Here is a 23970-nt window from a genome sequence, read left to right as displayed (position 1 = left end):
GTTGGTGAACGTCGAGACAGCAATCTGTAATAATTGCATTTAGAAATTAGAGAGTTTGAGGGAGGAGGGGGGTGATATAGAATCAAAACATCAGAAGGGGAAGTGTTAACTTGGAATTTAAGTATGTCTGATAGTGGAGCAGTTAATGGCAAAATGTCTGATGTCAAGTTTGAATGAAAAAAAGACTGTTACTCTACCACCTCTGCAAGAGGGACGGTTGCATGTGATCTAAGGGTACAGTCTGATTTTAAATATGCTGCTTCTGGTTCTTGGAACCAGTTTCTGTGAGACAACAAGGCCCTGATTCTATAAACTACATCTAGTTTTAGGCGTGCTTTAGACGTCCTCGTGGCGCAAGTGCCAGTCAGCGTTACTTAAGCGTCAGATATTCGTTTACAAATTCATTTTCTTAATATAAACGTCGATAATCGTCCCTATGATGTTATATATAAAAAGGTGGTTTTTATTGATTTGTTATCATTATTTCAGGACTATAAGCTTTAACATAATTAACCCAAAGTATACCATCATTAAAAGGATAATAAAAACACAGTATACCGTGTTTAAAAGGATATTTATAATATATTAGTTTCAGTGGGAGTTGATCTGGGAACATCAGCATGGAAGAGGGGGAAGCTTCACAGGAACTTATATAGCAATGGTATCAGCTCCTATAAGAAGTGTAAAGCAGAGGACTTTGAGCATCGTATAGGCGGTAGAAAGACGTGGTTTAAGCTCCCAAAAGGCATTAGCTGGATACATGCTATTTAGGCAGCCTAGGTCATCCAATCATCTTTCTCTGGACATCCCACCGATGTTATTTGAGAGAGGTTTTTAGAAGCGATTCCTTGCTCTAAATAACACACTCTTTTCTCATGAAACATTGCTACAATCAGCTCATTCTTCAAAGCAAACAGCCCATAAACTTCAATTGGCCAAGCTTAAAAACAGACTAAAACACAGAACAGACCTGAATGTGGCTTCTAGTTCATTGCAAATAGAGGTATGCAGCTGCACAATGATGACCTCATTGTGACATCATCAAAGTGCACCTGCAAAGTAGAATGCCACAAGTAAGAGACGGGCCGGGAGTTGAACTCGCAATCTCTGGAAGATCAGTACAGCACCTTCCGCTCCAGTTTCTACAACTCCCCTGTCATATCATAGCTTAGTGATCTCTAAGGTAAAATCTGCTTAGCTATCATCTCACAGTTAGCTGAGACAAAAGACTGGTAGCTCAATGGCTTAAAGAACTGCTTTCATTGTCCCAAAAGCCAAAATCTAAAGTAGGGTTCAATAAATGACATGGATTCAAATACTGCTGTTTTTATCAAATGCAAACTGAACTTTTGGAATAGATTGTTTCTAGTATTGCTAATGTAGTGCTATTTGAGATGAAAATTAGATGTGATTGGCCTGTAGCTTGTCATTTTTATTAAAATTAGTATTTTGCCAGCTGAAGGACATGAGGGAGTCGAACCCAGACCAGGCTCACACCCCAACCTTCATTCTAACTGCTGTGCTACAGAATCAGCCTTAAAATCATAGCAATTCTAATTGGATTATACTGTTCTGTTTAGACGTTGTTTGGGCAGTAGCATCGGCGTGTTTGCGGCTCCATAATGGAGCGCCTGAAGCATGCTGAATCGGCTGCAGTTCAGCATATCTCAAGCTGTCAGGGTAGGAAACTGACTGAAAGAAGCCACCAAGTTAAGGCACCTGGTTCATCCTCTCCACCTCATCTAATCTCATGTTCTCAAATATTATGCTGGTTGCAGGCTGTGAGGCAGGAGACATGCCAGCTACCCTGTTTTCCATCCTCCCCCCCTTTGCAGCCTAGGCCTCATGGAACACTAGATAAGACAAAGGTCAATGTGACCAAGTAGCTGAAGTGGTGCTTATTAAGAAAACACTAATGCCCGGCTGCTACTCAATATACATATGCACAAGGTGAAAAATGGTATAAGATTTTTATTGCACAGTCCAGGAAAGCAGCATGCAAGTGTAATATCGGGCAACTGCAGTTCGATGAGATGAATGACAGGGCATAGAAAAGGTAGACAAGGATAGATTCGTCAGACTATGGGGAACCATAAGTACGAGAGGGCACTCGGAGTAACTGGAAGGAGACAGGTTTAGAACCAATGCCAGGAGGTTTTTCTTCACTCAAAGGGTTGTGGACACATGGAACGCGCTCCCGGAGGAGGTGATCGGGCAGAGTACACTATGGGGATTCAAAGAGGGATTGGATAGATTCCTGAAGGATGGGATTGAGGGGTACAGAGAGAGGTAGATAGGGTATAGCAAGAGTATAGATAGAAAAATATGGGGGCTATAGGGGATAAATCAAGAAAATCTGACAGGTCATGGACCTGATGGGCCGCCGCGGGTGTGGACTGCTGGGCGCGATGGACCTCTGGTCTGACCCAGCGGAGGCAACTTCTTATGTTCTTAGGTACGCAGAGTAAGGCACTCTTAGGGCCAAGTTGTTACTGTGGTAGAATTGGTAAGGTCCCACAATCTGCTCCTGGTAGGAGAAGGCAGGCTGAAGAAAAAGGAAGATGGATTGAGACAAATTAAAAGTTGATTGGTGAGTTTAGGCTGTCTTTTACAAAGGTGCGCTAAATCCACGTATGTACTAACTACTAACGTGTCCATAGGATAACATGCATGCGTTAATCTTTAGCACACACTAACGGTGCCTAAACGGTGCCGCTTCAGCATGTGGTAAAACTTAATGCGTACATGTTATCCTATGCAAGTGTTAGTAGTTAGTGCATGCATGGATTTAGCGCACCTTTGTACAACTGACCAATTGACTGTTTTCTCAGAAAATCTTCTATAACGACATCCTTCTGAAGGAAAAAAAATGTGTAACATGTTAGTATTGTGAAAATGTAGATAATTCATCACAAGGGCAAAGAAAGGTTGCAGTACATCATTCTCACCTTTCAGTTTTGGGATTTGAGCTTTGGCTAGGTGCAAGCTGTTGTGCTGAACCCAGTTTGAACAGACCTGCTCTGGCCTCTGGGAAACACAAGGGGAGTCTAGCCTCTCTGGGATCCTGAAATCAGGAGAAAAAGTTAAGATAGACATCTGTGGCAAAAATAAACAGAAGTCTTGGGAGAATATGTCACACCACAGTCTCGGAATAATAGCTAGAATAAACAGAAGCAAAAAAAAAAAACTGTTCCTTTTTTATAATAAGGTTGCCTATCAATTATGACTCAAAAGATTTACCTTTAGCTCTATGAGGAAAAGCACTGCTTCCATATTCCCAACATCATAGGTTTCACATATTCATGTAACTTATCCATTTTGCTGGCACCAAAGTTTCAAACAGCATGGTTTTTTTTTTTTTGGTTTTTTTTCAGCCAACACTCCTGGAACCAATGTTTATCATCACTAATTCTCAGACCTGCTAATGACCCTGTGGAATGGATAGAGTTGTGGCAGATATCAGGGGGAGAAAAAGTTAATGGAAAATCACCATAAGCAATAACATAGAATGGGAGGCCCAAAGAAGAAATCAGTTCTGCCTGAGCTTTTATCTAATAAACATAGAAACATAGAAATAGACGGCAGATAATGGCCACGGCCCTTCTAGTCTGCCCATCCCAATGACCCTCCCCTACCTGTCACTGTGAATAGATCCCACATGTCTATCCCATTTGGCCTTAAAATCAGGCACGCAGCTGGCCTCAATGACCTGAAGTGGAAGACTAGTCCAGTGATCAACCACCCTTTCAATGAAAAAGAATTTCCTGGTGTCACCGTGCAGTTTCCCGCCCCTGATTTTCCACGGATGCCCCTTGTTGCCGTGGGACCCTTGAAAGATACCTAAGTAGCTAGCAATATATTATTCTCGCCTAGATTTGTTCCTGGAAAGATGAAAAAGGTTAGACAAACATCAAAATTACAAATTACTATAGCTGCTAATGGTCCTGTGAAATGGAGAGAGTTGTGGCAGATACAGGAATGAAAAGGTTAAAAGATAATCAAGAAAAGTAAAGTCTCAGAAATCAGCATAAGCAATAACACAGAATAGGAGTCCTAAAAGAGAAAACTGTTCTGATGGACCTTCTTATACTAAGCACGCCTACTTAGCGTCTGACATCATAGGCACTGTTAGGACTTCCCGCCAGAAAACTTTCAAATCTGATTGGGTGTGCTTTAGATGTGGTTTGGGCAAACACACCTGTACTGACTTTTAATCAATTCCTTCACTTCTCAAAGCTTTTACTAGAAGCCATTTGTCATCTGCTTAGTCTGTAAAGGCTTTGTTACCAACTTCTAAATGAAGTTTCCTCTAAAACTCTGCCTTAAGGCGTTGCTTTTATCTTCCATACGTCAGGGGTTCAAGTCTTGAGTGTGGTTAGCAAATATTTGATATTCATTTTTCTACCAGAAAACCTTCAAACTCTTTGGCCATTCATTTGCTTAAACATATTTGAGTTGATCTTTAAAATGATCTGCAGCAATTCTCAGATGTCTAAAGCAGCCTGTTCTCTCTCATCCTAAACCCCCTCCCCCACCCCAACACACACTCCTGAAGCATGAAACCACAACCAGCCAAGCTGAATATACCAACAGTAATGTCTCTAGGGTACATCTCAAAAACATGTACCTTCCTTTCAATACCTGTCCAAGCCCTCTGAAGTTTTAGTAAACTCTTCTACCTGTTGCCCTGTGCAGATATTCCTACCACAATGGCTTATAGCAGAGAGAAGATGAATGTATCTGATGCACCTGTGCCTGCAAACTGCAGAATGCTGATGAAAAACAGCAAAGTCCACCACTTATGAGAGCTGTTAGGATGCTGTTAAAATGAGTGAAGTTGAGGGTAGGATTTGAACCAGGGAGCTTCAGAAGATGGACAAGGTGCAACAAGGCGCATTAACTTGGTGAGCCGCAAATGGCATCTTTCTGTCGGAGAAGTTTCCTCCCATGACAGCTTAGGATGTCCTAGCCATGGGAAGGAGAAAAGTTTGCCTGGAAAAGGAAATGTGCTGATAAAAACTGCAAAGTCCACCATCTAGACCTTATGACAGCTGTTAGGAAGTTGTTAAAATTAGAGAAGGTGGGATTTGAACCGGGAAGTTTTGAGATGGACAAGGTGCAACAAGGCGCTTTAACCTGGTGAGCAAATGCTTTCTTTGTGGTGATTGTGATATGATAGCTAATCAGATGATACATAGGCAGGTCAGTCAACTATGATATGAAGGCAGTGAGCTCCACTTGAGTAGAAGTTGTTGTAGCTCAGTGTGTTAAAATCCTGGGCTGATCATACAGAGGTTGTGAGTTTAATACCCAGCGCATCTTTTAATTGTGGCATAATATCTTGAAGGTGCACCTTGTTGATCTCACAATGAGGTCAGCTTTGTGAAGCTGCACAGCTCCATTTTGCAATGAGGGAAAATGCATGTTAAGGTCTGTATCAGGTTTTTCTCTTTTTAAGCGCTGGGAAATGAAGTAATGTGTGCAATAATATCTTTTTCATGTTCTTTCTTTGCTCTCAAGAAAGAGCTGATTGCAGCACTGTTTGTTGAGAAAAAAAGGGGGTTCTTTTTAAGAAGGAAAGCCAAAGGTGGTGTAATGAGTAAATCATTACTGTTTGGGCAGAAAAGTACTATGTTTTCCATGCAATATATTTATATTGATGTGCTCTATTGATATGGTGGCTTAATAAATCTATTAGGAGGGAGAAAAGAAAAAAAAAAACCCATATTCTTTAGCACTCTCCAGACCAGTAGAGGTTAATCTTTACGAATGGGTATATATCCAATCATGACCAGCAGGTGGAGACTGAAAACAAAACTATGGGACAGTATATAATATACTCCCTTCTCTATTTACATCAGTCTTCTTTCAGTCTCCAGCAGGTGTTGAGTGATCTGTACCCATCTCCCTTGGTAGGGCTGCTGGAATTTGTTTAGGGGTTTCTAGTCCCTGTTTTTGGCCGGACAGAGCTTGGGCGGGCCCTGTTTGGGGGTCCGTCCGACCTCGGGGGTGTCAAACCCTCCACGGCGGGTCTCGAGCGGGGTCCCTCCCCCCACTTCCTCCACCTCCCCACTTTTTTTTAGAGGAGCCTCAGCAGTAAGCCTTGCCCCCTAAATCAAGCAAGGCATATTGCTTCGAGAGCCTGTGGAGTCTGTTCTGTAAAAAAAAAAAAAAAAAAATCCTGAGGTAGTGCCGGTCTGCAGGGTTGCTTCCCAGTCAGTTTAATGTTTTTTACTGTATTTTTTCTTCTAACCGGCACTTTGTTTCTAGCTAGGTCGTGTATGGAGCAATTGTGCCCTTCTCCGGGGGAGTGGGACACAATTAGGTCCAGCTGCGAGGCACTCGCGGCCGGACTGAAATCGGTAGTTTGGCCCGGTGAGGTGCTGGAGCTCCGTCGGCAGCGGCTGCAGGCGCCCAGAGCTCCCCGCCGATGGTGCCTCGCGAGTCGGCTGGGAGCAGTGGGGAAGCCCGGTCTTCCCCAACCGTCCACGGAGGGATTCCCTGAAGGATTCCCTCTCAGCTGATTTTTTGACAGCTGATGCCGACTTGCCTGTTTTAGCGGCTGGGACTGTTCAGCCTTCTCAGCCGCTACAGGCCATGGAGGGAGCATTTTTGGCGGGAACTTCGCCATTTTCTCTGTCTGGCCCTTCCATTTTGTCTGCAACCTCAGGTGACCTTCCCCCTGTATTGCAGACACAGGGGCAGGTTTCAGCAGGGACCCCTGCTGGGGCAGGGAGTCCCTGGGGACTCCCAGGGGTTTTTTGTCCCCAATTTAATTTCTTTGTGCAGACAATTGGGGGGTCCCACGTGCACCTGGGGGGTTTCGGGGGTGGTTTTCCTCCACGCCCCCTATGGCTTTGCCTCCCTCTTTTCATTTGGCGTCCCCTCTTCCTCCTCCCTCATCCAAGCGCCTGCGGGGGGGCTTGGATTGCGAATTGGTGGTCGGAGGAGCGTGTTGGCATGGTTGAGGACCTGGCTGCTTTGGCGGGCTTCCAGGATCCTCTAGAGGGGACGCCCGCTGGCAGCGGGGTGGCGGGTTTCCCATCTTCCAGAGCAGATGCGTCCGTGGTGCGCTTTTTATTCAGAGGGATGAGCTTTTAGACCTGATGTAGCAGGTCTCCTTGGTGCTGCATTTTTGAAGTTGCGCCATCGGAGACCCCGCGTATGGGAGCCCCTCTGCTTCAGGGGGTCTGTCCTGTTTCCCGCTCTTTTCCTGTGCGTCAGGATTTTCGGGATTTTGTGTTGGCGCAGTGGCCTACGGGCGCCGTTTCGTTTGGTGTGCGCCTTGGCTCATGGGTATTCCATCCCGGAGGGGGATAGGGCTACCTTAATTTCGCCAATGGGGGACGCGGTGGTCTCGGCACTTCCTAAGCGGCATACCGTGCCTGTTATGGACGGTTCTGCTCTTAGGGTCTCTGAGGAGCGTACGTTAGAGACACTACTTAAGTATAATTTTGATGTCTCTGCCTTGGGGGTCCAGGCGGCTATTTGTGTGGGGCTGGTGGCTCGCACAGTGTTTCGGTGGTCTGAGCATGTCCTGGATCGTGAGTCTGATGACTGGTCCTTAGTGGATCAGGAGGTGGTGAAGTTTGAGATGACTGCCTCGTTCCTCTCGGTTGTTCTTTGTGACTTGGTGCTGCTAAGTCTGGGACTTTTGGTGGCTGCACGCTGTACCTTGTGGCTTCGCGCTTGGTCGGCGGTTGCCGCGTCCAAAACTGAACTTCCCAAAATTTCCCTTTCGGGGGTTGTTTTTTGTTTAGAGAGGACTTAGATCCGGTGGTTCAGACTCTGACGGACTCTGAGGTGCCCCGTCTGCCTGAGGACCGTGCCCGCCCGGCATCTTGGGTTGGCATTGCCCGGGGGCGTCTGCGGGAATTTCACAAGTTTCGCCTGGGGCATGGGACTGCTTCTTTCCAGGCTTCCGGTTTTTCCCCGGGGTCAGTTGGCTTAGTGCATGCAGTCTTTTCAGGGGGCCCATCGCGGGGGCTGGGAGTTCCCGACCGGTTCCCCTGCTGCCCGTCCTGCGCGATGTCTCTTTGCTGGCGCCCCCTTTGGTTCCCGTGGGTGCCCGGCTTCGCAACTTGTTTCCCAAGTGGGCCAAGATCACGTCCGATCAGTGGGTTCTGGTGGTGGTGCGGGACGGTTATGTACTTGAATTTTGCCCGCTCTCTGCCAGATCATATCTAGCCTCTCCATGTCAGGTGGCATGGGAGACGCTAGCCTTTCGCCAGTCCCTTCAGCGCTTGCTAGATCTCAAAGCAGTTGTCCAGTGTCCCCTCAGGAGTGCGGTATCGGCTGGTACGCCATTTCCTTTATGGGGCCCTAAAGGGAGGGGACCTTTCGGCCCATCCTTGGTTTAAACTGAGGTCAACAGGACTCTTAGAATTCCCTTTTATTCGCATGGACACACTGCAGTCTGTCCTTCTGGCGGTTCAGCCGGGGGAGTTCCTGACTTCTCTCGCTCTGGCAGAGGCCTACTTGCCTGTTTCCATTCGGGCCTCTCCTCAGCTCTTTCTTTGCTTTGCGATATTGGGTCTGTACTATCAGTTCTGTGTGCTTCCCTTGGGCCTGGCCACGACTCCCCGGACGTTCGCCAAGTTGATGGTGGTCGTCACGGCGGCATTGCAGTCAGAGGGCATTCTGGTGCACCCCTTCTGGGATGACTGGTTGTTTCGGGCGAAGTCGTTGCAGGAGAGCGCCCGAGTTACGGCTCGAGTGGTTGAGTTTCTCCGGTCACTGGGCTGGGTGGTCAACCTTTCCAAGAGTCGGTTGGTCCCCGCTCAGCATCTGGAGTACCTTGGGGTTCTGTTCGACACATCCTTGGGGAAGGTCTTCCTTCCAGAGGCCCGGGTAAGCAAATTGCAATCTCAGATTCGCCTTCTTTTGGCGTCCCGGTGTCCTCGGGCGCAGGATTTCCTCCAAGTCTTGGGGTCGATGGCAGCGTTCCTGGATGTTGTGAGGTGGGCGTGGGCCCACATGTGTCTCTTCAGTATGCTCTACTCCGTAGATGGTCACCCCAGAGGCTCAGTTTGGAGGTCCCTGTCCCTCTGCGAGGCTTGGCGCGCTGCAGTCTTCTTTGGTGGCTCCAGACCTCTCATCTGGTCCAGAGGATGAGTCTGGATCTATCGCAGTGGACGGTGCTTCTCACGGATGCCAGTCTCCTCGGTTAGGGGTGCTCAGTGTCTAGGTCACTCAGCTCAGGGCACCTGGTCCATGGAGGAGGCATCCTGTTCGATCAACATGTTGGAGACCAGAGCCGTCCCTCTGGCGCTGTTAGCCTTCCGCTCCCTCTTGATGGGCAAGTCGGTCAGAGTCCGGTCTGACAATGCCACAGCGGTGGCTTATGTCAATCGTTGAGGCACCAAGAGCGCTCAGGTGGCGGAGGAGGCGGCTCGGCTCATGCTTTGGGGCGGAGTCACGCCTTCTGGACCTCTCGGCCTCTCACATGGCCGGGGTGGAGAATGTTCAGGCGAACTTCCTCAGTCACATCTTAAATCACAGAGAGTGGTGTCTCAGCCCTGTGGCTTTTCAGTTGATAATGCAGGCTTGGGGTCAGTCCCTGATGGACCTGACGGCCACGAGTGGCAATGCCGAGGTGTTCCGCTTCTTCAGTCGTCGCAGGGATGGACTGGCCGAGGGTCTGGATGCTCTGGTTCAACCATGGCCAACAGAGGGGCTGTTGTGCATGTTCCCTCCGTGGCCATTAGTGGGCAGAGTTCTTCTCCGCATTGTTCGCCATCCGGGTCTGGTGGTTCTGGTGGCTCCAGATTGGCCTCGACATCCGTGATACGCAGATCTGGTGACACTCTGGTGGCGGATCCTCTTCCTCTGCCTCCCTTGGACGACCTTCTGACGCAGGGTCCCATTCCCATGTTCGACCCGTCTCCCTTCTGTCTTACGGCTTGGCTTTTTAAAGGGGTCGCCTTGGTAAGAAGGGGTATTCAGTTAGGGTGATTTCTACACTCTTGGGGTCCTGGAGGCTTTCTACCTCTCAGGCTTCTGTGTGGATTTGGCACTTCTTTGAGGGGTGGTGCCAGGGGCGGGGAGTGGTCTCTCTTCGCGTTTCTGTGCCTAACATCCTAGAGTTCTTGCAAGATGGCCTGGATAGAGGCCTGGCTTCGGCTTCTCTCCGGGTTCAGCTTGTGGCCTTGTCAGCCTTTCGGGGGTTTGTGACGGGTCAGCGTTTGACAGCCATTCCTGATGTGATTCGCTTTTTGCGGGCGGCCAAGGTGCTCAGGCCTCCCGTGCAGTCCTCTGTTCCCTCTTGGAATCTCAGTCTGGTTCTCTCTATTCTGATGCACCCGCCCTTCGAACCGTTGGGCGGCTGCTCTTTGAAGGACCTTACTCTGAAGACGGTCTTTTTGGTGGATATTTCTTCCGCTAGGCGTGTTTCTGAGCTACAGGTTTTCTCTTGTAGGGCTCCCTTCTTGGAGTTTTCTAGGGAGCAGGTTGTCTTGAGGCCTGTTCCTTCCTTTTCTGCCGAAAGTAGTTTTTCCTTTTCATGTCAATCAATCTGTGGTCCTCCCGGTCTTGGGTAGTTGGGAGGGCTCTTCTGAGCAAAGACAGCTGAGCAAGTTGGATTTTGGTCGGGTCCTTCGCTCTTATGTGCAACGGACCCAGGAGATCAGGAAATAAAATCATCTCTTTGTCCTTCTGACTGGTCCTCTTAGGGGGGGCTGGCGCTTCTAGGGCTACGATTGCATGCTAGATCAAGGAGACTATTGCTTCCGCTTCTCTTCTGGGGCAGCAGCCCATTCCGGAGTTTCTCAAAGCTCATTCTACTCGGGGTCAGGAGGCTTCTTGGGCTGAGTCGTCGCTCGTGCCTCCAGTGGACATTTTGTAAGGCTGCGGTTTGGTCTTCCTTGTATTCCTTTGTCAGACTCTTTCGGGTAGATGTTCTGGCGCGTCAGGACGCGGTGTTCGGTGTGTGTGTTCTGGTGTCAGCCCTTTGGGGGTCCCGCCCATGTGAGGGACTGCTTTGGTACGTCCCATTCGTAAAGATTAACCTCTACTGGTCTGGAGAGTGCTAAAGAAGGAGAAATTAGGTTCTTACCTGCTAATTTACTTTCTTTTAGCTTCTCCAGACCAGTAGAGGTCCCCACCCTGTCTGTTGTTGTTGTTGGGGCTGTTTCGCGGGCAGTTTTTGTTTTTTGCTGCGGGTTCTAGTATTTTTCTAGGGCTGGGGAGAATTAAAGAACAGCGGCTGTGGCTCGGCTGGCTTAGCTGGCGAACTGTGGGGACATTTTCCTTCGGGTATTTCTCCTCTGCATTTTCCAACAGCATTTGGGTATGTTATTTGTTACTCCTGTTCGGAGTATTGTTTTCTTTCTGTTTTCCAGTTCTTGGTTCTGCTTGGCTATTCGGCAGACTGATGTAAATAGAGAAGGGAGTATATTGTATACTGTCCCACAGTTTTGTTTTCAGTCTCCACCTGCTGGTCATGATTGGATATATACCCATTCGTAAAGATTAACCTCTACTGGTCTGGAGAAGCTAAAAGAAAGTAAATTAGCAGGTAAGAACCTAATTTCTCCTTCGAACTCACTATAGGAAATATTATAGCAGAAGCGGAAAGCACGTCTAACGTGCATCTATAGGAAGTCGCCGGCTACGAAAGCTGAAACTACATTGAAATGAAGCAAAAACCACACTTAGACCAGCTTTTCCTTTGCCTACATTTTCCATAATGTTTAGACGTGGTCTGTCGTCCAACTAGTGTCTATGTAGTGCCTATCCTTAACCACGCCCAGGTTATGCCCCTGTTACACCCACGTCTACAAATTTAGACACGACTTTCCCTAAGCTCACGTCTGTCGTGTCTTTGTTCTGAAAATGCCTATCTGATGCTTAACTCTGTCTAAGTCTCAATTAATGCTTGTTAAGACCCTTAAATTGCTCATTATCCACTTAATTGGATGCCTAAACCATGCTTAAAGTTAGGCGCACTTTACAGAGTTGGGGCCCAAAGGTCTAGATCAGTGTTCTTCAACCTTTTAACACCTATGGACCGGCGGAAATAAAATAATTATTTTGTGGACTGGCACCGGTATGCGGACCGGCAGTTGAACACTGGGCTAAGTCGTGGGCTAGACCCCGCTCATCTCTACCCAATCTCCACCCCAGACCCTCCCCCCATAATAGTACTAATTGTGACCATTTTTTCCATTCATTTTTCATATATACATACACACAATATAATCATTAACAACACATAATGGTTAACCACAAAATTAAACTACACAAAGCACACTGTATGCTTCTCAATATTCATTCCTACAAGAACACAGATAACCCCATGCAAATACGGGATCAAAAACTAAAAGTACTAATATATCCAAAAAACCCTCTGCATGCAGTACAACCCCAGAGGAAAAGAAACATGCATGTCTTTCTGAACAGTGTAAAATATAGACAGCAGATGTAAATCAATCACTAAATTGAAAAATAAAATCATTCCCCCTACTGTTGTTGTCTCCCTCCCTCCACACTGTGCCTTGCCTTCTGGCCTGCTCCCGCCTGGCCGTTTTATGCCGCCTCCCGGTGTTATCGTCGGGCCGGCTCCCTCTTCCTCAGTGCTGTAGTGCACAAAGCCATGGGCAGCGGCTCCTTGCGCGTCCAATGCCTCATCTCAAAGCCTTCCCTCTGACGTTGCGACGTCAGAGAGAAGGCTTCCGGTTCAGGTGCAGGACATGCGTAGGAGCTTCTGCCCACGGCTTTGTGCACTGCAGCATTGAGGAAGAGGGAGCCAGCCCGAAGACAACGCCGCATTGATCGCACCATGGACCAGCGGCTGAAGAACACTGTCTCGGGCCCAATGCACATGCCGGCCCTGTGGACTGGCAGGAAATTTCTGCCGACCAACACCGGTCCACAGACCGGCGGTTGAAGAACACTGGTCTAGATTATAAGCTAGAATTATATCATGAATTAGGTGATTCTTATTTCTAATAGAACAGCAATTTATTAAGGCTGCAGAAATTTGTGAAGAAGTTGCAAGTTTATTATATATTTTGATCACTTATCTTTTTTACTAAGCGATGTACAATATAAAATAGTAAAAACATATTTAAAACAAATCAAAAGGACCGAAGACAATTGGAAATGAAAAACGAGAGGGTGAAAGGTAGAACTATAATAAAGTCAAGAAAAAGAAGGGGGGGTGAAACAAAAGGGAGGGGAATTTCCTTTATGAATACCATTTCTTTAGGGAACCCGTTTCCTAAGTTGTGACTGTAGGTATTGTCAGGGGAGCTGTAATGACAATGATAGGCAGGACATAAGAATTGTCATAATAGGACAGAGCCAAGGTCCATCAAGCAAAGCATCCTGTTTCCAACAATGGCCAGCCCAGGTCAATGGCCCCACTGAACAGGGATGGTTTGAGAGAGAGAGACAGGAGGCAAATCAAAAGTAATATGAAGATGTGAGAATACATGGTGTAGAGCAGCCAAGTACCCCCTAAGCCTAATGAATACCATCCGAGTACCCCCACCCAAGCTCCGTCCCTGACCCCAACCCCATAATAATAGTACTAATTTTAATGCAATTTCTTCCATCCATTTTTCATATACACACAATCTTAATACATAATGGTAACCACAAAATTAAAAAAACGCAAAGCACACTGTACGCAGAGAAAATGTTAATTATCATTTATATTCAGGTTTTTTTTTCAAAGAGGTCAAGGCTTTAAATTATGCAATCAATAACTATAGAAAAATAGACAACTATAGAGCAAAATATAAACAGCAGATATAAATTTATAAAATTGACACATTTTGATCACTAAATTAAAAATAAAATTATTTTTCCTACCTTTGTTGTCTGGTGATTTCATGAGTCTTTGGTTGCATTTCCAATGTTTATTTCTGTTTCCTGCATGTTTTCTTTCCTCCGGACCCCATTCCCTTCCCCAACCAATATCTCTCTCTTGTTCCTCCATGAGTCCAATTATTCTTCCTCTCTCCTCCACCCCTATTGGCAATGTGTTTCTCTCACTGTCCAGCTGTCTTGAGAGATCCAGGCATCTCTCCCACCCCCTCTACTGCCACATCCATGTTTCTCTCTCTCATCCCCTGGATCATGTACAGCATTTTTTTCACCACTGCCCACTAGCCCCATGCCCATTTCTCCTATCACCCCTCTCCAGAAACAATGACACATTTCTCACTCCATCACTATGTCCAACATTCCTCCCCCTTGCATCCCCTTCAATCTGCCCTCTCCACCACCATATCCAACATTTCTACTTCTCATCCTTCTATTCCCCATGTTCCCCATGCTTCTCTACCTCACTCCTCTATGCCCAATTTTCCTTTCCCCATGTGCACCATCTCACTCACACACTTATGCCCATCAATTCCCTTTCTATTCACTCCCTCCTGTGTCCCAAGTTAGTGCCCCCATGTATCAAGTTCGTTCCCCACCCCCCCTGCTCCCCCAAAGCCGACCCATCCTCAGAAACTGCATGGCATCATAGTAATTGCCATTTGTGCCATTCCAGCTCGCTACTCAAAACGCCATGAATGCAGCAGTGTGTTTCCTGGTTCCCCGATGCCAAATAGTAAGTGATATCATACCAATAGTGCCATATATTTGAGTCTTTCTAGTGGTGCCATGCTACTTAAGGCACATGCTGTTAGTGCATGCCGGAGCGCACTTAAGGAGCAAGTTTGTGCTCCTTAGCACACTCCTTCATTCGCAGACTGAGTACATGTTTCTCTTTAGCCTTTAAGTCATTATTTCTTACATAACAAGATAAGAAACATAGAAACATGATGGCAGATAAAGGCCAATTGGCCCATTTAGTCTGCCCATCCGCAGTAACCATTATCTCTTTCTCTCTCCAAGAGATCCCACATGCCTATCCCAGGCCCTTTTGAATAAGAATAGCCTTACTGGGTCAGACCAATGGTCCGTCAAGTCCAGTAGCCCGTTCTCATGGTGGCCAATCCAGATCACTAATACCTGGCCAAAACCCAAAGATTAGCAACATTCCATACTACCAATCCAGGGTAAGCAGAGGCTTACCTCATGTCTTAATAACAGACTATGGACTTTTCCTCCAGGAATTTGTCCAAACCTTTCTTAAAACCAGCTACACCAGTGTTTCTCAGCAAATGGTACCGGCTGCTGCCAGGGATGCCTCCCGCCGGGAATCCCTGCCTGCCCCCCCACTGAAGCCACCACCACCAGGGATGCTATACCGGTCTGCCCGCCCGCTGCACCACCCCTGAAGCCGACTCTGTCACCAAGCCGGAACTGACACACTCCATCCTCCCTCCCCCTCCCAGCAGCAACTTTGCATAGGTACGGGCCACAATGTCTTGTATAGCGACTCGCACACGGCTGGCTCACAAGCCTTCCCCCCCGACGTCAATTCTGATGTCATAGAAAAGGTTCCGGTCCAGGCAGCGATTTGCTTTCCTGGAACTTTCTCACCAGGAAATGACAGGATAGATGGTCAGTCTAGAAGAGGTATGCAGACAGATTGATAGGCTTAAAAATGATAAATCCCTGGGACCGGATGGCATCCACCCGAGGGTAATCAAGGAACTGAAAGGGGTTATAGCTGAACTGCTCCAACTAATAGCCAATCTGTCGATCAAATCAGGAAAATTCCGGAAGACTGGAAACTACAGATCAGTGAGTCGGTACCGGGAAAGATGGTAGAGGCACTGATAAAGGATTGCATCATCGATCACCTTGACAGACACAAACTGATGAGGACAGCCAGAACGGCTTCAGCAAAGGAAGATCTTGCTTGACAAACTTACTGCACTTCGAAGGAGTAAATAGGCAGTTGGACAAGGGTGACCCAGTCGACATTGTATATCTAGATTTTCAGAAGGCGTTCGACAAGGTCTTGCATGAACGTCTACTTCGAAAAATTGCGAGCCGTGGATTAAAAACTGGTTGGCGGATAGGAAACAGAGTGTGGTGGTAAATGGAGTGGAGTGGAATGCCGCAGGGTTCAGTGCTTGGGCCTGTGCTCATTAACATATTTATAAATGACATAGAAATTGACGAGTGAGGTGATTAAATTTACGGCCGGTACAAAGTTATTCATAGTAGTGAGGAAAATAGAAGGATTGCGAAGACCTACAAAGAAGAATGGGCCATGAAATGGCAAATGAGGTTCAACGTGGATAAGTGCAAGGTGATGCATGTCAGTAACAAAAATCATATGCACGAATACAGGATGTCCGGTGCTATACTTGAAGAGAGCCCCCAGGAAAGAGACTTCGGAGTACTTGTAGACAAGTCAATGAAACTGTCCGCGCAATGCGCGGCGGTGGCTAGGAATGATTAAGAAGGGGATCACAAACAGATCTGAAAAGGTTATCATGCCATTGTACCGGGCCATGTTATGCCCCCATTTGGAATACTGCGTCCAACACTGGTCGCCGTACATGAAAAAGGACGTACTGCTTGAAAGGGTCCAGAGAAGAGTGACAAAAATGGTTAAGGGGCTGGAGGAGTTGCCGTACAATGAGAGGGTAGAGAAACTGGGCCTCTTCTCCCTTGAAAAGAGGAGACCGAGAGGGGACATGATCGAAACATTCAAGATATTGAAGGGAATTGATTTAGTAGAGAAAGAGAGATTGTTCACCCTGTCCAAGGTGAAGAGATCGAGAGGGCACTCGCTAAAGTTAAAAGGGAATGAATTCCGTACAAACGTAAGGAAGTTCTTCTTCACCCAGAGAGTGGTAGAAATCTGGAACGTTCTTCCGGAGGCTGTTATAGGGGAAAGCACTCTTCGGGGATTCAAGAAAAGATTTGATAAGTTCCTGCTGGAACAGAACATACACAGTAAGGCTAGACTCATAGGACACTGGTCTTTGACCTAAGGGCTGCCGCGTGAGTGGACTGCTGGGCGTGATGGACCACTGGTCTGACCCAGCTGCGGCAAATCTTATGTTCTTTTGTATGGTGGAAAATATTCAGTGAAATTTTAAGCTTTCAGATACTGTATATACAAAAATATAAACCCATATGAATATAAACTGGGGTAACCTTCCCCCCCCCCAAAAAAAAAAGGGAAATAAAGGTTGACCCTAATATAAACTGAGATTGTAAGCTCTACCTACTAAGTAGGGGCAGTCTTTTGAATGTTTTAATGTACAGCACTGTATAAACCTAGCAACACTATAGAAATTAATAGTAGTAGCTTGCGTCAGCTATTTTCAGTAGTGAGACTGCCCGTGGTAGGAAGATCACTCTTGCCTTGTCTCGCCACTGGGCCATCAGGGCTTAAGGTAGGCTTAGGGAGAGGCTTGCAATGTGTCTGAGAAGGGGGGAGGACTCCATATAAACAGTGTAGTGTTAGGGTGTCTGAGCAGAAAAGACTGCCAGATTGCTGCATGATATCATATAGTGATTTGTGTGGTAAGTAAATTAATGGACTCCCTGTTTTGTTTATATTCGAGTATAGACAATCTCTGGGTTAAGAGCGAGTTACGTTTTTAAAGTTGTTCTTAAGTCAGATTTGTATGTAACTCAGAACTTGTAGATTTTAAGATTCTTGCTGCTTTTCTCTGCTCCCAGCTGACAAAAGGGCCAATTGTCCTAACCAGTGTTCCCTCTAAGATACAGCATTCACAACCACACACTGTTTTTATGTATGCCGCTGGAAATACTGTTCAGTGAAATCAAATGAAACCACAACCATGTTTCTTAAGTACGGCTTGTACTTCCTAAGCAACAACAGCAGATGAATCCAGAGACCAGTGGGATAGCACACATCTACCAGCAGGTAGAGATAGAGAAACTGATTAACAGGTGGTCTTATTGGCTGGCACCCCTCCTGTGCCTCCAGTATGCTCTATATCCCAGCAGGTGATGGTCGCTATTCAACTAGCTCCTGGATTCTGGCTGTGACTGGACAATTAATTTTCTTCTCTCTTCAGTAAGACAGGGGTGTCCGGCTGAACGGTGCCGGCTTTGAGAGTTGCACCTGCCCCCCCCCCCCAGGTCCCTGCTCCACCCTCCCCTCCAGTGGATTGAGGGGTATTGATGATTCTCTCACTTTTTTCTTCTTTCCCATTTAAAAAAAAAAAAAAAGAGAACAAGTTGCTGTAGCTGGACTGTACTTCTATGACAGTCTACAATGACCGATGTTAACAACTTTCTTTGGTGAGAGGAATTTTACTTTTACCTTATTTGTTATTTCTCCTGGTTTAGACAGACAGCTTTCCTGTCACTGTGGGTGAGAGTAAGGTTAGTATTGTAGCTTTATTTATTTGTCGGTTTCTGTTGAGGTGTTTCAGTGTTCACTTTCTTTAGTGTGTCTGCCGGTTGGTTGAGTCTCTTATGGGAGTTCATTGTTTTAGCAGTTTCTGGAACATGTTCATTTTGTCGACAGGGCTGCACTGAAAAGGTGGTTGTGATGTAGAAAGCGCCGAACACCATTGGGCCTGTGTGCGGCCGGCTGAACACACCCTGCAGAGGGGGAAATGGCCGGCCGTTACTACTTTTTCCCTCTCATTTGCAGCACAGCCCAGCTCTCCTCTCCTGTGCGTGAGAGGTAGTTTGCGGAGATTGCACTGATGGCTCTGTGGGCACGATTGGTATCATGCTGAAGGAATTGGGCCTTTTCCGCGCAATGGCAGCACGCGCAAGTTTTCTTCTGCAGGCAACAGTGCTGCTGCATTCATTGTTCTTTTTCCCGGGCCTCGATTCCTTTTGGTGGTACCGCGGCAGCTGGGTTGTCGGGGGTCAGCCGACACGGATGGGACGGGCTTCGGCAACGCTACTGCAGTCAGACTTGGTAGGTTTTGTGCGTTTTCTCCCGGGTCTATGTTGCTGCACCACGCCTTACTCTTACATGGGGCCCATCCTGGTTTGCCTAGGGGCGCTTTGGAGGGAGCCTCAGTTATATGCTCAACTGCCCAGTTTCGGTTGATATCTCGACTGGGGCAGCAGGAGGCACATCGCCGCTGAAGGAGTTCAGCGGAGGAGGGTATCCGGGTCAAATAAGGATTTTGTCTACTATTTTCCGGAATATCTGTCTGATAAAGGTAGCCATGAAGGGTTATTTCCTTCTTTGTGCCTCGGTGCAGCGCTATCATGTGTGTGTTACTGCTATAAAAAATTTTTCCTAGTGGTAGTAGGAATTGATTTGGACTTTAGGGAGTTTGTAGTGACGGAGCATGGGGGCCTGGAAGTACTTCACTTTTTGGGGTGATCAGGACCATCTTGCACAGGCTGTCGCACATGTTTCTGAATCTGCTGTCTTCTCAGGGCGCATGTTAGCCAGCCTCCCAAATTGGCAAGACTGGTTCCACACCTATTTGTGACCCTGGCCAAGTAACTTAATCCTCAAGCCTACCACTTTGCATGCCAAAGCAAAAAAAAAAGGCAGTATCCAAGTCCATATTTCCAACTTGATCCCTGTCCACATTACTGTGCTAGACCTATTTTCCGCTTTGAGCCACGACACAGGCAAGTCACAGGGTGGCAGTTGGAATGCTTCATAAAGTTCTCATTTGAGATTGAAGCCTTGTTTTATAGGCATCATGATGCAGATCTTATTCCATGGGATGAGGTAGGCAGCTTCTAGTTTGCATCTAGTGCACCTTCCCTTTAAGGGCAGTTGGTTTTTAAGAAGATTTGCAGGAGCTCTTTTAAGTCCTCCGTCACGGTGTTGTTTTCATAATTCCAAGACATATAATAATAATAATAATAACTTTATTTCTTCTGTACCGCCATAATCTTACGACTTCTAGGCGGTTCACAGTGAAGAGAGCTGGACAGTCAGCAAATTACAGATTACAATTAGTAAAATACAATACAGTTAGTACAGTACATGTATTTCTCAAGTTATCAGCATGGAGTTAATCGTTTAGAACTGGTAACTGATTAGGAGATAAATCTGTTGAATAGTACTGTCTTAATTTCTTTCCGAAATGCGACGTAGGTCAACCTAGCTCTGTTGATGTAGTTGCCTAGCCAGGTCTGCTGTTTGCTAGCTTGAGACTTCAAAGTTCTGTCCATAAAGGACCTGTATTTGCAATCAGTGATCTTGGGTAGGCAAAAAGATTGGAGTTTCTGGTTGTCCTACTGGGAATGTGTAGCTTGAAATGTGGTAAGAGATAGGTAGGGGCCATTCTCCACACCAGTTTAAAGCATAGGCAAGAAAACTTGAACATTATTCGCGTCTCCATTGGTAACCAGTGTAGCAGTTTGTAGTAGGGGCTAACATGCTCGCTTTTCTTTAGTCCGAATATTAAGCGGACGAATATAGTGCAGATTCACCGTCTTATGGTCCTTTTTATTTCTCTTTTCCAATACAAATCTGGCATTTTCACAGAAGAATTCCTTTCATCTGTCCAAAAATTGCAACTCGCGTCCTGCACGTACCCAGACCTCCCACGCTTTACTCTGAAGGGGTCTTGTTTCCCTCTGCCAGCTCCTTAGGTGTATGTCTGTCGGGCTTTCGTGCGGGGGAGGGGACATGATGATGTCCGGTCTTCAGGCTTTGGACGTTATTCAGGGTAATTGCAACTTTGATTTCTCCTCTCCCATTCCAGATTCGTTCTTGGGGTCCCCTTGTTTTGAGCAGCCGAAGGTGACATTTGTGCGACTCCCTCTTCAAGTGTTCCTGGAATTCAGGGCAGTAGTTCCAGTTCCTCCGGAACAAAGGGGCACAGGAGAGTTATTCCATTTACTTTATAGTGCCCAAAATAACGGGAAGCGGTGAGAGTCGTTCCAGCGTTTCATCCGGAGGAGTTCAGGAGTACAGAGCTCAGTCTCAAAGATGATTGTTTCCATATTTCCAAATGGACCCTGCATTGGTGGTGTTTCGCTTTACCTCCTAGGCCGCCACTTTCAGTTTCAACAGATGCCATTTGACCTCGCCATGGCTCCACAAACTTTTTCGAAGGTGATGATAGTACTGGGGGAGTTTTGTCACAAAGATTCAGGTACATTTTTTCTTAATTGAACAATTGATTCGGAGTCTTCCAGATATAACAGTTTGACGGTGGCACAAACGGGTCATTTCTCTTAACCCACATTCATTGGAATATCTGGGGGGTGTTGTTTGACACGTGGGTGAGCAATGTGTTTCTTCCCAGAGTCCGGAGCGACAAGTTACTGTATCAGATACCCTTCTTATTCAGTCACCAAGACCGAGAGTATGGGATTATAAACCAGTTCTAGTGTCCATTCTGGTGACTCTAAAGGATGGTCTTGGGTTTGCTTTCATGTGAGACAGCTGCAGTTGTCACTTCTGTTCTGGGGCTGTACGGCATTTCAAGGCTGCAATCATAGTCTCCTGTAGACTTCTCAAGCATTGCTCAGCATAAGTGGGTAGCTCAGCGAGTTCTATCTGTTCACAGGCATGCCACGGTCATCACTGGATAGGCTCATACTTACCAAGCATGCCAGTCTGTTGGGTTATGGGGTTCAGGGCCTTCAATCCTCAGCACAAGAAGTCTGGTCTCTGGAGGACATTCAGTTTTCGTTCAATCTTCTGGGGTTGTAGACAATCAGGCTTGCGCTTTAGGCATTTCAGGCAATGATTTTGGACTGGCCGATGAGGGTCTTTCCTGACAGTGTCACGCCAGTGGCATTTCTCAGCAGTCAGGGATGTGCACAAAGTCCTCGGTTATTGAGAAAGGCAAGGGTCTTGCTTCAGTGAACGGTAGCTCCTCTTCTATCGGTGGTTCACATTTACGGACAAGAGCAATGTTTCGAATGACTTATTCAGCATAAATTTTCTACATTCCCAAAAAAATTGGAATCTGTCGGTTCTGCTGTTTCAGCTCATTGTGTAGAGCTGAGATTTCCTAGGCCTTGGCCTCATGGCCTAATCTCGACATGCATACTTCCTCAGTTCTTCTCAGTCGCAGAGAGCGGGAGTCAGAGGGTGTAGATGCGTTGGCTATTTACTAGCCTCTGGGTCATCTTTAAATATTTTCCCTTGGCCATTGATTGGGTGTGTGTTACATCTCATGGCTCGCTTTCACGACAAATTGTTCCTGGTACCTCTGGATTTGTTGCACCGTCTTGGGTATACGGATCGGAAGGGTTTGTTGGTGAGCGAGCTGTTCTAGTTCCCAGTACCTCCGGATTTGCTCGCCCAGGAGTTGAACATCATGGAACTTTGTCCCACTTTGGTTTTATGACCTAAATTGAAATTAAAAAAATTAATCCAATCACGGCCAAGGTGTAAGGGTCATTTTTCTATGCTTATGCCCCTCCAGGTGTTTCATTCCCTTCACTGCAAGTTCCAACCATTGAGTGTTACAGGGACCAGGTGTCTCACTCTTTGCTTGCTTCTAAGTCAGCTGTAGTTCGAGTCCTCAAAGGAGTACAGCATTTTCGTCAACTTGTTTTAAGAATTCTGTCCGGATTAGAGTCTTACCTTAGATCTTGGGAGTTTACAGAAGGCCCCGTTTGAACCTTTATCTAATGAGACGCTAAAGGATGTGGCATTGTCAACATTATTTCTTATACCCATACCTTTCTCAAGGCGGATTTTCTGCTGCCGTGTTCCTTTTTTCGATGCTACGGATTCTGGGGGGTCACTGCAGTCAGTACCATCGTTTCTTCCTAAGGTGGTATCAGTCTTTCATAGACTGCGTAGAGTTCTTCTACACTTTCTACAGGTTACAAATGATTTCAACATTCACATCACCTCTTTGTCTTATTCGCAGGATGCAATAAAGGTATGGCAGTGTCCAAAGCTTCCATCGCTCGATGGGTCAATGAGACCATTGCTTTCGCTTCCTTGATGGCAGGGAAGTGATTGTCGGAAGAGGTTCATGCTCATTCATCCAGAGCGATGGTTACTTCCTGGGCTGAGTCCAGGGGTTTTCCTTATAGGAGATTTGTCGTGAGGCTACTTCATCTTCTGAGAATACCTTTTCTAATTTTTGATTGCATGTGGTACTGCGTGCAGAAACTGCCTTTGGGGCTTTGGTCCTTTCGGAGGCGACGTTCGCTTCCCACCCAGATTGAGGATTGCTTTGCTACATCCCACTGGTCTCTGGATTCATCTGCTGTTGTTGCTAAGGAAGGAAAAATTATGTTCTTACCTGTTAATTTTCTTTCCTTTAGACATAGCAGATGAATCCAGAGCCCCACCCTTTCTGGATATTGTCTGTTGGTTTATCTTTTGCAAGTTTCTGAGGTTTTGTTCTACTTGGTAGTTGTATTCGGTTTTATTATCTTTGGACGTGGTTATGGGAAAGAAGTTTTTTACATGATAAGCATATTACTGGTTCCGGATGCTTGGGCAAGAAGCAATACTGGAGGCACAGGAGGGGTGCCAGCCAATAAGACCACCTGTTAATCAGTTTCTCTATCTCCACCTGCTGGTAGATGTGTGTTATCCCACTTGTCTCTGGATTCATCTAAAGGAAAAAAAATTAACAGGTAAGAACATAATTTTTCCTTACCTCATTGGATTATTGTAATATGTCTGCTAGGTCTTCCTGCCATATAGATGAAACAATTGCAGATTTTGCAAAATGTTGCTGCTAAACTTATATTGGGGGACAATAGATTTGATCAGTTTACACCTTTTACTACGAGAACTGCATTGGTTGCCAATTGAGGCAAGAATTGAATTTAAAAGTTCACTTTTTATTTTTAAAAGTTTTATGTGTTATATCCAGTTTATTTGATGGATATGATAGTATATAATTTAACTAGGTAGTTTAAGTTATTTCTGAGAATTGTTATTGATAATACCATCTTGTATTGGTATTAGATCCCTAGTATGTGTCGTTAGGATAAAAACTTGTATAAAAATAACATATTTTAACTGTATATTATATATGTTAACCTATAAGCCATTCTGAGCTCTTTGGGGAGAACCGGATAGAAAACAAGCAAAGATTGTAGATTGCTCTCCTCTAGGAAGAGGACACTCTTGGGAAGAGCTTCAGAGTTTTGGAAATCTCTACCAGTGAAATAAGAAGCTTGTCTAATATCGGGCTGTTTAGGAAATCGATTAAAACA

At 46.2% G+C, this 23970-nt stretch overlaps 1 protein-coding gene across 3 annotated transcripts in view; it reads left to right on the top strand.

The window, feature by feature from the left end:
- The window catches only part of CYHR1 (cysteine and histidine rich 1), a 53761-nt gene that overhangs the window by 10703 nt on the left and 19088 nt on the right, over positions 1-23970 (top strand). For 2 of the 3 annotated variants that reach the window (XM_033935310.1, XM_033935312.1), the window contains exon 2: positions 14504-14563. The exons of the other annotated variant lie outside the window; for it this stretch is intronic. In XM_033935310.1, coding sequence (XP_033791201.1) covers positions 14504-14563 — 60 coding nt within the window. The remainder of the gene's footprint in view (positions 1-14503; positions 14564-23970) is intronic. 3 annotated transcript variants of the gene reach the window in all.

Source organism: Geotrypetes seraphini, chromosome 2, assembly GCF_902459505.1.
Source record: "Geotrypetes seraphini chromosome 2, aGeoSer1.1, whole genome shotgun sequence".
Taxonomy (NCBI): domain Eukaryota; kingdom Metazoa; phylum Chordata; class Amphibia; order Gymnophiona; family Dermophiidae; genus Geotrypetes; species Geotrypetes seraphini.
The sequence above is the reverse complement of the archived record's forward strand: the minus strand, read 5'-3'. Positions and strand labels throughout refer to the sequence as shown.